The sequence below is a fragment of the Lonchura striata genome, chromosome 13 (assembly GCF_046129695.1).
Source record: "Lonchura striata isolate bLonStr1 chromosome 13, bLonStr1.mat, whole genome shotgun sequence".
NCBI lineage: Eukaryota > Metazoa > Chordata > Aves > Passeriformes > Estrildidae > Lonchura > Lonchura striata.
This window is the reverse complement of record NC_134615.1, coordinates 14855305-14868755: the sequence shown is the minus strand read 5'-3', so window position 1 is coordinate 14868755 and position 13451 is coordinate 14855305. Positions and strand designations below refer to the sequence as shown.

Here is a 13451-nt window from a genome sequence, read left to right as displayed (position 1 = left end):
CCTATTCTGAAAGACATTGGAAGGAGCATTATGGCTGTGGGACAAAGCACATACAGGCCTAGTCACAGGAAATTAAAAGATCTATTGGAGGCAGTGCAGCATGGGATATATTGGCAGGGAACCTGGGGAAGAAGAGCAAAAAAACCTTGCAAAGTGTAGGATGTAAAGCCTAATCACAAGGAAAAATAGTCTCCAAGCCACAAACCAAGGGTTTCCATTCACTGCACTGTCACACCTGACTGTGTGCAGACCCCTGCACTTGTAACACTTGTAACCCAATCCAGGGTAGACTGAGGAAATAAAATAAACCAAAGTAAGAACAAAACCCAAAGTCCCCTTTTATTCTACTGGGCTCCTTCTCAGTTGGGTCAGGTCCCCAGCTGAGCACAGCACAGCCAACAACAGCTGAGAGCTGAGAGGAGGGCAAGGACAGGCTGCCCTGCTGGGCACACATAGGCTCTGATACTGCAGCTACAGCTGTAGGATCACTGCCTAAGGATGCTCAGCACTGGAGCTACTCCTAATTGCACCACCACAGTTTCAAACACTGAGAGAGCTTTCTCAGCTCTGTTTCAGCTCTGTGTAGGCTTGGGAGCCTGAAACAGGGGCCAGAGAAGTCTGGGCTCCCAGCAGCTGGGCTGCCAATGGCTATATTCACACTGAACGCAGAACAGGGATGTGAGCAGGTCATGAGACAGCATCCAGCAGGCTGCATCACTTCAGTTGGGGTGGAGTAGCTCGAGGCTAACTCTGTCCTGATGGCTTGGTGGGGTGTCTGAGAACCGTGACTCAACAGGCCTCGGGATGTGGGTGGATTCAAGGCAGCAAAACCTGTCCAGAACATTAATCACTGACTAATCAACAGACATAAAAGAGCCATGTAAAATTAACAGCCCTGCAAAATAATTACATCGAATCTCATTAAAGGATCCTTTCATTTGTCACTGAAATGCAACTATTTCCACAATGGAAATAAAGAGCTTCTTCATAGCAGCAACGAGTACCAGGCAGAGACCTGAGAAGAAAAGCTACATCTAATTCTAAATTTTCTTGAAAAAGTTGAGGGCCAGGTCTGAGCAAATATTAATTGCTCAGAGCAGAGTTGAGCCAGCACATACCTTGAGAAAAGCATTAGTAGCTGGCCCCTGATCATAAGCAGTTGGATCATTTCACTTTATACTTATGTAAATATCAGAACTGTCAAGTGTAAGTTTACGTATCCTAGAAGGGAAACCAGGTTGCACTCAGCCACGTGTGACAAGATGATTTAAATGGCTGACCTTTTAAACACTGCTTGTTTTTATAGATACACATCTTTACATCGTTAAACTGGGGGTTTGTATAATTTGTTTAATGCATGAATGTTGTGAATCAAATGATGCAAATCAGAAAGCTCAGCTCTGCCAAACTTACAAACTTTAGTTTTCCATTTCATTACATAAACAAATACGATATATCTAGGGACAGACTCTTAAATCATTGTCTGCTCTAGCTGAATGTAGTTTGAACCAGATAAGCCTAAAAATACAAAGCAGGAAAATAAAATGTTTTGTTTTACCCTTGAACAAACTTTAGGCTGACTTTGAAAGTAGAACATTACTTCCCCTTTTGTCTTCCTTCCCCTCTCTTCCTCTTTAATATTTTAGGGACTTCATAATGTTGTTATCAAGGACTAACTGAGAATACAGGACTAGATAGTAAAAAGGAACAGGACTGAAAACTAGAAACAAAACCCAAAAAACTAAACTAAACTGGAACAGCAATAAATCTCAGCAATCTCACAGTACATTACCGTAAGTTAAAAATAGAAAAGCAGAGAAGGATGTTACATTGTTAAAAAGTAGCTGAAAAATTCATTAATCTTTTTTAGGACCATGCAGTGTCTCTAATGGACTCGAGGGACTGCCAGTTTTGTTCCGTGTGGCTGAGGCAGGGATGGAGGCAGAGCAGCCCCAGAACTCAGGGGCTCTCACAGGTTTGCAGCCCTGGCTGGCAGCAGCCCCCCTGGCAGAGCTGTCCTGCTCCCTGCAGCACAAGGATCACAGCATGGTCAATGAAGGAAGGGTATCCAACACTCTGGCTAAATAAAATGCTGATCATACTCAAAGTAAAGGTCTGTAGATTTGTATTTTATAACTACACCTACTGTTCAGAGCTGCTTTTAAACATACGACCAAGAGAATTTTCCAGTGAGTATAATAACTTGCTAGTCACTTATGAATGGAGTTTGCAGGTCAAAAGCCAGAGAATGTTGGCTTTTTCCACCAGAAATCAGCAGCTAGAATTGCTGTCCCAACATGTAACTTCTGATTATCCCCCAGTTATGTACAAAGCAATTTTTGTTTGTATGCTGATCTTCACAGTATGGGTTGTTAAATGCTGTTGAGTAACAACGATAGTAATGTATTTCTAAAATAGCAGTATTTGGTTAAGAGGGAGCAAAGAGAAGTTCCCAAGGGATAGTTTTTGTTTGTGCCTCGTAATAATTACTCTGAGACTGTAGATGTGATGGGCTGGGGATACTTGTCTACACTTCTTTGCACTATTGCTCTTGTGCACAAAATTACCACCACAGGCCTGAAAATAGTGACAAAAATATGAATCTTAGGACAGTACCTGCAATAGCTTGCAAGTGAGTGCAGGAAATGTATCCCACAATTCTTTGGTCCTGAGGTGTACTTCCCACTTGCACCTGGAAGGGAAGAAATAAAAAGGTGATTAATGGAAGAGCTCATACAACTCTACTTCCAAGCCCATCTGTGCAGCCTTTTTTACCATTCTTTCCAGACAAGTCTAATTTGAAACCAGAAAAAACTGCCAAACACTGAGGCTTACTGATCTTAGTGGGGCTTGTGGCCAGGGAGCACACTGACCCTTTGCACATCACCATGTTCAGTGTTTTGATTTTGTTTTGCAACACATCAAAAAATGTTACTTTCTCCTGTTTTTGCAGTCCCACTGTTCCCTGTCCCAGCTTTCATTCCTGTGTACAATTCAGGCCCACCACTCAAGTGCCTTTTAAGCCAGTCTTACCAGCAGCCTGGTTCTTGCTGCCTGAGTATGACTAGAATGTAAAAGGAAAAATGCCAAGGAAAAGGATGAAATATTAAATAAATATTGGGTTTGATCATGTTTTCTCCATTCCACAGTAAGTTTTGGATTTTTATGGATTTTTTACATTCTTCTGCAAAGGTGTTGGAGGCCTTGGTGTGCCTCAGCAGTGCTTGCATCCTCCAGCTCACAGCAGCAGCCCCCATGCCTGTCAAGCAGACAAAAAACGCTGCGTGGACTCCTGTTCTTACACACAGAAGGGGAAGGGCTTCCAGGGAAGCTGGAATGTAATATAATTCCTCATCTATATCTTAAGCTACAATCCTTTAAAAATGTACTTCCAGGTAGACACACAAGCAAATTAAAATCAAGTTCTGGTTTAGGTTTTCAACTATGTTGAGAATTTTGGCAGTTTAAGACTTAGCTTCAAATCAGAATTCCCAGTCAGAAGTGGATAAGTTTTGTATTGTAGCAAGAAACTAGTTTGAGTCTATGGTTTTCTTGTTGACATTTTATGTGGCAACACTGCATGAATAAAAGAAAATGCCCACAGAGGAAAGTTGTACCCAGGGCTCAGAAAACACCACCACAGGTGACTCTACTTCACAAAGCTAGGCTCAAATTTTATCTGACACTTCTAAATAACAAGCATAGCTCCATTTCATATGGACACAATTTTGTCAGCTTGATTGGTTTTCTCGTTTTTCAACTATTCAAGAACTAGCTGATATATTTTATAACTGAAAAGGCAGCTTTGCAGTAAGTGAATTTAGAAGTCATTTGTACTTAACAATGCTTTGTTAGCTTTGAGGGTTTGTGCCAGTTAGGGGAGTAGGTAATAAACAACTGGTATTATTCTGTCCTCAGTCTGTTCAGTCCTTTTTTAGACAGTTTTACAAATGGATACTGAGGGTGTTCTTATTGCTGTTCCCATTCAGCTGAGCTGCTTCAGGGAGGCAGAGGCAGCCAAGGCAAACACAGGAGCCACCACTCCCAGAGGAGGAGATTCTCCTGAGCCCCCAAGATTGCAGAGTGTCAGAGGATGGGCAGGGACTGGTGCAGGAGCTGCACTGCACACACCTCTCCCTCCTGCCTGAACAGCTCAATGTCACTGCTGAAGCACAAGGAGCTTTCCAACTTTTCATGCAACATAAGCCATTCCAGTAGAAAACTGAAAAACAGTTTATTTCCTCTGCTGTCTAGGACAGGCATGCGAATGAACCATATCTTCCAAACTTAGTAATTCAAAATCAGGATTTCTCTTCAACGCTATTAAAAACCCCCTAAACTATAAAAAGTCTCCACTTGTTTGCAAATGTGCAGCGTTTCTTGCAGCAGAGCACTTCAAGTGTGGGTGTCACACAACTTTCAACATCACCACTCTGGAATGAGAATACTGCATAAAGTGTTCTGCCTTAGAGCAGGAATGTGCTCCTTCTAATCAATCCCGTTACTGACTAAAAATCATTCCAGTGTTTCTATTCAAGAAGTAGAAAAAATTTAATTGTAAAAGCTGAACCTCCAAACATAAATTATAGCCTAATTGATAGAAAGAGTCAGCTCAAACTGGCTTTAGAATTTCCTGTGCAGACTTAATGGAGTGTCTGACAAGGCCCTGTACACAACCAACTTGTGCATTGGATCATACTAATTTCCATTAATCATGAATAAATGTGTATTGCTCAGTGTGCCTGTGTGCTCAGATCTGTGCTGAGATGGACTCAGGATCTTTTGCTCTCAAAGGATTGTAAGAAATGGCCCAGGATGAAGCCTGGCTGTGTTGTGGGGAGGGGCTGAGCACAGCAAATGCCCCAGGGCTCTGCTGACCACACATGGGGAAAGCAGAGGGGCTTTCATAAACACCCTGCTAATGAAAAAATAAAGCTCAAAAGCAAGAGCTGAAGACATTAACATAATTAGAATTTCCTTGGAAAGTGCCAGCATGGAAGTGCATCCAAAGCAGCTCGTCTCCCAGATTTCACATTTCCTCCAGCTTTTTTAACTTTCAGGGGCTTGTAGTTTCTTTTGAGAGACAGTAGTGACGGCAACCACTAAAATGAGTATATTTGGTGTATAATCATAATGGAGGCAAATATTTGTGACAGCTATTAGAAGAGTAAATAAATACCCTTGCATCCTCCCAGTCAGTTCCCAGCTACAGTAGAGGCATTACTGTATTAAATACAATCTGAAATAAAATAGTAAGAAAAGTCTATGTATTCAGTCTAATTTGGTATTTCACAGATGGACAAGGAGTGTGGGTTTTGCAGACAGGAAACCTACTTGACCTCTGAAATAGTACCAGCCCTATAATTCTACATGAAAACATTCTTTTGTGTGGCCAAGGAGCTATTTCAGCTGCTGCATTTTCCAGGCTGTGTTGGATGGTGCTGATGGCCGGGGCAGCGACGTGGCAGGAGGACAAGGCTGAGCCTTCAGCTCAGCCTCCAACGTGGACCTTGGCAGAAGGCTCTGCTTCCACCACACCAGGTCAGCACTTCACAAATATCATTTTAGCTGCTTGACACAGAAGAAACATCTACAGTCACATTTACAAAGAAAATATATGGAAACAAATAAGCCAGAGTGGCTCTGTCACCATAAGCCTGACTTAAGCTCACCTCAGCTGCTCTGCATTGGTAGCTGTGTGTCAATAACACATTTATTGAATCATTCTTCTGCAGGGCCCTACTTCAGGCACCTCTTTCTAAAATCCATCATACAGTCTTGGCTGTGCCATGAACCATTCCTGTTTGTGTGTGGAAATGTACAGGAAGAAAATGTCTAAATATAAAGTCACAATGTTTTAAAATATTTATTTTAAAATTATCACAGGAGAAAAAATGTATGTGATAAAATCTAGAAGTAAAATTAAAACTGACAGAACCTGTTTGTGGTTTAATAAAGTGTCCAGTTATATAATTTCCATATAAAACATTAGCCTTTTTCACAATTATGCTGGTATATGCCAAATTTATTCAAATTCTCACTAGATTTGCAATAAGCAAATTAGTCAAACATTGAGAAGCTAAGAGTGGATTCAGATCCCTATTACACCACTGACCATTACATTTTTCTTGCTCTTTGGAGGGGGATATAAAAAGCTCATTATAGATGGGAAAGAGAATTTTTCCCATAAGGGAGAAATCCTACTAAGGGTGTGTTTGGAATCCAAATGCCATTTTCTGCTGCTGCATATTTATATTTGTCCCCTGCCTGCAAATGAAATAAGTAAGTGCAAAACTGACCACTCTGAATTTTTGTTTTCCAAGTATTGGCTGTGTCAAGCACTCAAAAGTACTTGACATCAAGTACATTTTATTAAAAGATTTCATCTCAATGCCACAGCACATTAGTACAATCTGTTGGAGACACCACGCTGGGACTGTGCTCTGCAAGACTGGGGATGTTCCTAGAATTGTTTTGCAAATTCTTGTCCTACGTGACTGAGGAGTGGTCTGCCCTCCACTGAGACTGGTATCAGGTAATAAATGGCTCATGAAAGAAATCAAGGCAACAAGGTTATGGCAGAAAGATTCTTGTTGACGGGGGGAAAACCTAATGAGTAGCAAGAACTGAAATTTTAGAGCTACAGCAAGGGAAAATAACTTTAAATTTAATCACACTGCTTACTATCATGGGAATTTCCTAGGCTAACTGGAAAATCTTGTACATCTCATGTTTCCCATATGCTAGCACAGTAAGTATACAAAGCTGCAAACTTGATAAATACCTTGTCTCTTAAGAGTTTATATTTACACACATCTGTTCCAGGAGTGCCAAACAATTCCATCACATCTGGATGTCAAGAAAAGCATCAACAAATACTTAAACAAAACCCATGAGAATGCTACTTCAGTACTGGGAATTTTCTTTACCACCTTGAAAAACAGCTTCAGACAGGTCATTGCTGTGTTGGTAAAGCATCAAATGTTTTGAAGGAAATGCTCTTTAATTAAAAATTTGAATTGTGCATGAGAAATCTCACTTGATGAAAGAACCAATCTTGAGTCTCAAATACTGACCGATAATATGTACATAAATCAAAAACATTTGTTATGAGGAGAATTGAATCTTTAGTGACATTTTCTAGAAGTTTCACATTGCCAGGAGGGAGCCATTCAAAAAATAAAATAGTTTCTTAAATGTGTACGCTCCAAAACAAATGAGTTATTTACATACAAGTCCAAGCATATGTGATTGCCTCTCCCTTCAGGGGGGGCAAATCCTGGTATGCAAGCCAGACAAGAGTTAAATTTTGGCATACTCATGGCAAAAGTTCTTCACAAAGTCTGTCAGCCCAGAATCTCCATGAGGCCAATAAAGCCAGAGCTGGGACAGGTAAATAACCTGCCTGTAGCACTGAGACTTCTTCAGGTAAATTGGGATCTCCACAGCCCAGCTCCAGCCTCAACCAGTGTAGTTTAGTCACATCTTGGGCTGTAAATGAGCAAAACCTTCCATTTCATCCACTTAGGTGACCATGGAGGTGTCAATTTTGCTACTGAAATAAATGTAGCCATAGCACTGCTCCCTGCATTGCTCTTCTGAAGAGGATAAGTCACCAAAGTACAGAACTCTACAGGAAATGAATTCACAGTCATGGCAGGAATCACACTAATGATGGACATATTATGAAGAAAAACTAACCAGGCTGAAAGAACCTGCAGGCTCTGGGGAGTTAAAAAACCTCTCTCCCTAAAAACATAAGTATGAACATGGCATTTGTAAAGAAACATCTGCACAGGGGCCTTGAGTATCTCTTTGTGTTGGAAATAAAACACCTCAGAGAGTAAGTGCAGGGAATAGAAACAGGATTTACAGTCGATGTGACAGTGACTTACACAGAAATATTCATTTTACCATATGTAGCCAATATTGTTTAAGTTCAAGGGAAGCTCCCTTAAAAAGAGCCTGGGATTCAGCAGAATTGCTATGATAAAGCAGGTGTACATGCACAGGGAGTGGCATTTCCACACACACTGCAGGGCTGGTGCCCTGGGATGTGCTCGGTGCCTCCCTGTTCCTCTGCACTGGGGATGTCATTATGTAATCCAGTGCAATTATAATGAGCTAACAGTGAGGAAGGGAAAAGAAAGAAATGGAAAACACAATTTGTTTTCCCTCCAGTACAACATTTCTGTAATCTTCCGAATCATATCAACCACTCCTGGACTTTTTTCCCATTTCAGCAAATTTCCAATACAAGCAGGAGAGGCAGCATTAAGAATCTAACTAGAACAGCAAAACTGTCCCAGTCCTCATTCCTGTTACTGTTAAGAGAAGATGCCAAGGAGAAATTGCAGCTACTCCCATTCCCACTTCAAACACTCCTGTCCCACAGAGATGACTTAGATTAGTCATAGCTCCCAAGAAAGATGTATTTTTGGTTGGCTTAGACATGGTGCAAAAATATCTATCTTATTTTCCATCCTTTAACAGCTCTGCCTTTTGCCTTGAGAAATATGTAGCAGCTCTTAAAGAAGAAAAATAAGTTAAATCCCTAATTTATTATAATAAACATGTTTTAAAAGTATATTAAAGAAGTTTAATATGTTATAGAAGTCAGCTCAAAATTGTGTGGTGCTCTGCAATTCTTTCTAGCTACATTTACACTTGATTATTTCAGAATCCTATATTTCCCACCTACCATGTGCAACAATTACTGTTCCATGGACTCAGAGAGTTTGTTATTTGGCAAAGCTTCATTAAGCATACATATGAGGGAAAGTGGCTGTAAATTGGTGCCACAAATGAAGGGCTCTTCCTCTTCTGAAGAGGAGAAAGCTCACAACTCACATTTTCTCAAATGGGTATTTCATTCTGCACAACAGTTTTTATTTATCCCCATTAATGAAGGGGGAAAGGACCATGGTTAATAACATTAATTATATCAAAGTAAAGGAACATGGTACAGTACTATGGTATAGTCTTTTTTTTGTTCTTTTTTTTTTAAAGTCTCAGTTTATTGGACTCCATCCAATTCCTGCATTAACATTTTACAGCAGAAACTCAGCATGTGGAAAATGTTTAGGTTACCCTCCTGCCTTAAATGGCACAGCTTTAGAGTCATCTAAACAAATTCATGAGCAGCACTCGACATCTCTTTTATGCATCTTGGGATAACTGTAGGTACTGGACAACTGATCAAGGGCAAGAAAATCTAACCACTGGAAACTCTAGGTGTTCTTTTACTGGGGTCAGAAAGGAGCCATTTCCATTTTCTGTGCAATCCTGAGGTCCAAAATCTTCCCCTCAACCCAGCGTGGAGCTGCAGCAGCTGCCCCTTTGCTCCAGGCACAGCTCACAGGGGCTGGCTCGGGACAGCAAAGGCAGCTTAAATGACCCAGGTGAAATCTGTATCAGAAACATTAAAAACAAGAATCACAGAGGTGAGTTTAGGGAACCCTCATTTTCTCACACAAAGCAGGCTCCTTGAGAGGAGAAAAGAGTAAAAAATGTACTTCAAAACAGTTTTGCAATCAGAGCTGCTGCTCCTTCTACCATCTGTTACCACCATATCAGCTTTTTTGAAAACAAGTTAAGCTTTGCACACAGAGCAAAGGTTGCTAGGTTTCCTTTAAGCAATGAATAATAACATGTTCTCTGCACAATTACTGTACTCCCTGAGAACAGCCTTCATTTTCAGAGAATTTGAAAAGTAAATCTGTTAATAACCTTAGGAATTAATATTAATTAAGCACAACTTCTTCCAGAAATCTAGCAAAATCCACAAGACATTATTTTTCCTTTTCATTTTGAAGAATACTATTAACTGTTCAAACTTCCCACATCAGACTGCAGTTTTGCATTATGCTCACATACTCTGTTTTAACTTAAAATTCTTATTTTTGCTAAATTTTACTCTTTTGGCAGATGCCAAAACCCAGAATAGTTTCCTACTAGGAACAGTAGGAAGCACAGTCTTCTACACACCATAATTCTGTATCTCCCAGCCCCATTGGGAGGAAGAAGCCTCCAAAACCTCTCTCTCAGTCAACAGCCATTTTAAAAATGATGCCCCTTTCACTCACCTCCCTCCTCTGACTGGGCATCTACATCTCTTGGATGGCTTAGATTTACATTACTGGTACAACTTTTACAATTTAAGGATAAGAGAGGTGAAATTTGTCAGAAAAAGTGAGTTTTTATTAGATTGCTACACTGGAAAAACATGGACAAACTCACCAGATCAAGTTTAGGATGCTTTCCAGTTTTATTGCACTACTGTCCAAAACTTACACAGCATCCCTGGCACAGAGTAACCAAAGCTCCACACTAAATCCTCTGGCTAAAGAGGGATGTTGACATTTTTAAACCATCTAGTAAATTACAGACAGGTGATGCATTACACAATTTCCACTCAGCACTCATTGACACCTTTTAAACCTGATTTGACAATGCTGATTTGTAAAATCAACTCCCAGTTTCTGAAAAGGATGCATATTTTATAACTCCCTTTAAATCCATCAAAACCACCGTACATTGGCATCATGTGTGTGCCAAAGCTGCAGCTGCAGAGGAGCTGAGACCCCTGCAGTCTGCACCACATTCAGACAGACCTGCCCAAGCTTTTCAGTGCCAGTCACCAGCACAGGGGCTGTGCCAGGCCCACTGCCCACCTCTGTTTGCAGCTGAGCAGCAGCAGAGACAATGGAAGTTATAAAACTTACAAAGAGACTCCAGGGCTCTTCTCTTTGGCATTTTAAATTAATGTGAAATGCCACGCTAGAACGGAGAGTCTCGGCAGAGTCTCCCAAGGGCCCAGGCTGTCAAAGTATGAAAATGGATTGGCTGATTTATGTATTTGCTAACTTCTCTGAGTCTTTAGTGGCAACTAGGAACAATGGTTTAACAATTCAGACATGAAACTGTCATTTGGGTGTGACATTTCCCCCTTCCTATATGCTATTTTTTTCTGTGATCGTGTTTTTCTTACATCCCAATAAGACTCTCAGATTGGAGACAAAAAGCACTGGTAGAGTTTGAAGAGTTCCAAGTGCCAAATGCAAATTATTCCTCTTTGCAGAAAATGGACTTCACACAATGGCTCCTCACAACTACGTCATCCTCATGTCTTCATCTGACCTGGAAAGAACCAGCCTCTACAAATGGAAAAACCAGCCTGATCTCTGTCAGGAAAATGCCAGCAGTATGTTGATGTCTACCCTTTGTGGCAGACATCCTTAGGAGAAGAACAGAAGCAGACTTCCTTTGCATGAGTCTCCAGATAGCTGCTAGGTAGCATGAAACTGTTCTAAAAGCCTCTGTAATTTACTTCCAACTTGGCTCCTTTGTTATGACACCCTAGGTGTTAAGCCACAATCAAATCACTTTACCTTTCTGTACTTTAGTTTCTCCTTCTATTAAGCAGATATTGACCTTTCTTCATTATGCACCCTGAGATGTAAGAATGAAAAGCAGTGGTAAGAGCTGATTGTTATTACAGCTACTAATAATAATCCTTGAGCTCTGTAAGTCTCTCAGGTAAAATAATTTTGTATGACTAAGCAAATCTCTCAAATCCTTCCAAATCACTACCTGAACTTTACAATCTAGATAGTGAAGACAGGGCAGGGAAGACAAGGGCAATGGAAAATAATGTCTTATTCATTGGAAACAGAGCCTGTTCTAAAATGAAAAAATGTGCAAAACACTTGTACCAGGGCAGTAGGGACCTGTTTTGTGTCAGAGTCCCCCAAAGCAGTTTTGTAATTTTCGAATTATTTCAACTTTCTTTAAATATTTAGTTCTGAGACCTTTATTTTATCTCCCTAACAGTTCTATTTGTAGTAAGGAGACAATTGTACTTACTAAAAAATAATTAGATTCTCTCTCTGAACATTCTTCTGAATTTAGATGTTGAGTGTTTCTTAGGGTTCAGAATAATTGGAATAAAGGTTTTATCCTCCCCATGAGTGGAAACATTAACTGGCTTTATCCATATTTTCAAAACATATGAGCCTTCCTCCCTCAATTCCTTTACACAACTTTTGGCTTTCAACCAGCACAGAGAGCAACTGCTCCTTTACTCAGAGATGGAAGCTGTGCAAGAGGAACAGTCTTCACAAGTATCTTTCCAAAACAAAACTCAATTAATGCCTTTTCTACTTCAGAAATGGGAACACAGCATTCCACAGGAGTCAGGAACTTAAATCCCAGGGTTTGCATAGGACAGAGGCTCAACTCCATGCCCCTATGGGGTGAGAAGCAGCTGGGACACTCCTGTTCTGCAAGGCTCTCTTTCTTTACAACCAGAGAAACTCTGTGTAGGACTGGCTGGTATTATGGACATTGAAAATTCTGTAAGGGCCAGTAAAAGGCCCACGTGGTAGCAGGGAGATGAGCTGTCCCTTGGGATGGCAGAGTACTGGCCAGAACAACACCTGCCCCCAGAGCTCCAACACCCCCTGGCAGGAACAGCTCGAGGCTCCTGAAGTTACTGCACTGATTCCTGCTGGCTTCAAAAACAGCCAGGCTTTTACTTTCTGCATGTAGTTTTTGTCTCTGGAGTCCACACCCACCCAGTTGCTGACTAAGCACCACATCAAGAAAAACAGCCTCTAAACCTACTTTATTTCAAAGACAAAATTAAATAATTATTCCTACTCTATGTTGTTGCTGTCATCAAAGAAATTACCTATGTACAATTGGTCATTTAATGTACAATTAAGATAGGAAGTAAATAATGTTAAGATAGACTTAACTTAGAATGGAAAATATTTTAGGTATGAAAAAGGTATATCAGAATGACACGGACAGGAGGAAAATCAGTCTTATGGCTGGGCAGAACTCTGTCATATTCAAAAGAATGGAGTCATCTTTGGAACGTTATCATAATTGGCCTCTATTCCCTGCTCAACTGTAACGTTATTTAACAACTTGGATCCATAATTAAGTTCATCTTCCCAGTGGAATCTTGAAAAGAGGCTTAATTTTCTGCAAAAGAAATGGAGACATTGCAGCCTGCCTAGCAGGGTGGCAAATCAATGACTCAGCAATGGGCAGTTAAAAACAGATTGGTTTTAATCTCTTAATCCCCAATATATGCATATGTTCAAGGGTAGTCTTTGTGACCCCAGAAATATTTACACTGCACAAGATCTATGTTTCTTTTTTGCTTGCAGCAATTTGTGATGAAAAATAAATTGTTGCTCTTTATAAACACATAGGAGTGCAGCATAGAGAGCTTGGACCCAGTTTTTGGAAACCTGTATTCAGATAGAAATTGGCTTTTGTTTATAACAATGTACATGAAATACTGAACTATTATCAGAACCAAAATTCTAATATTTGGGGGTTTTCTTACACAAGTTATAGTAGCAAAAAGTTTTGCTTGGGTTAAAAACTACAAATGGAGTACAAAGCCTCCCACTGATCCTTATTCACAGTCTATATTC

At 40.4% G+C, this 13451-nt stretch overlaps 1 protein-coding gene across 2 annotated transcripts in view; it reads right to left on the bottom strand.

The window, feature by feature from the left end:
* Nucleotides 1-13451, bottom strand: part of SMPD3 (sphingomyelin phosphodiesterase 3) — a 102248-nt gene that overhangs the window by 19736 nt on the left and 69061 nt on the right. For both annotated transcript variants that reach the window (XM_021535247.2, XM_077786336.1), the window contains exon 3: nt 2617-2692. In XM_021535247.2, coding sequence (XP_021390922.1) covers nt 2617-2692 — 76 coding nt within the window. The remainder of the gene's footprint in view (nt 1-2616; nt 2693-13451) is intronic.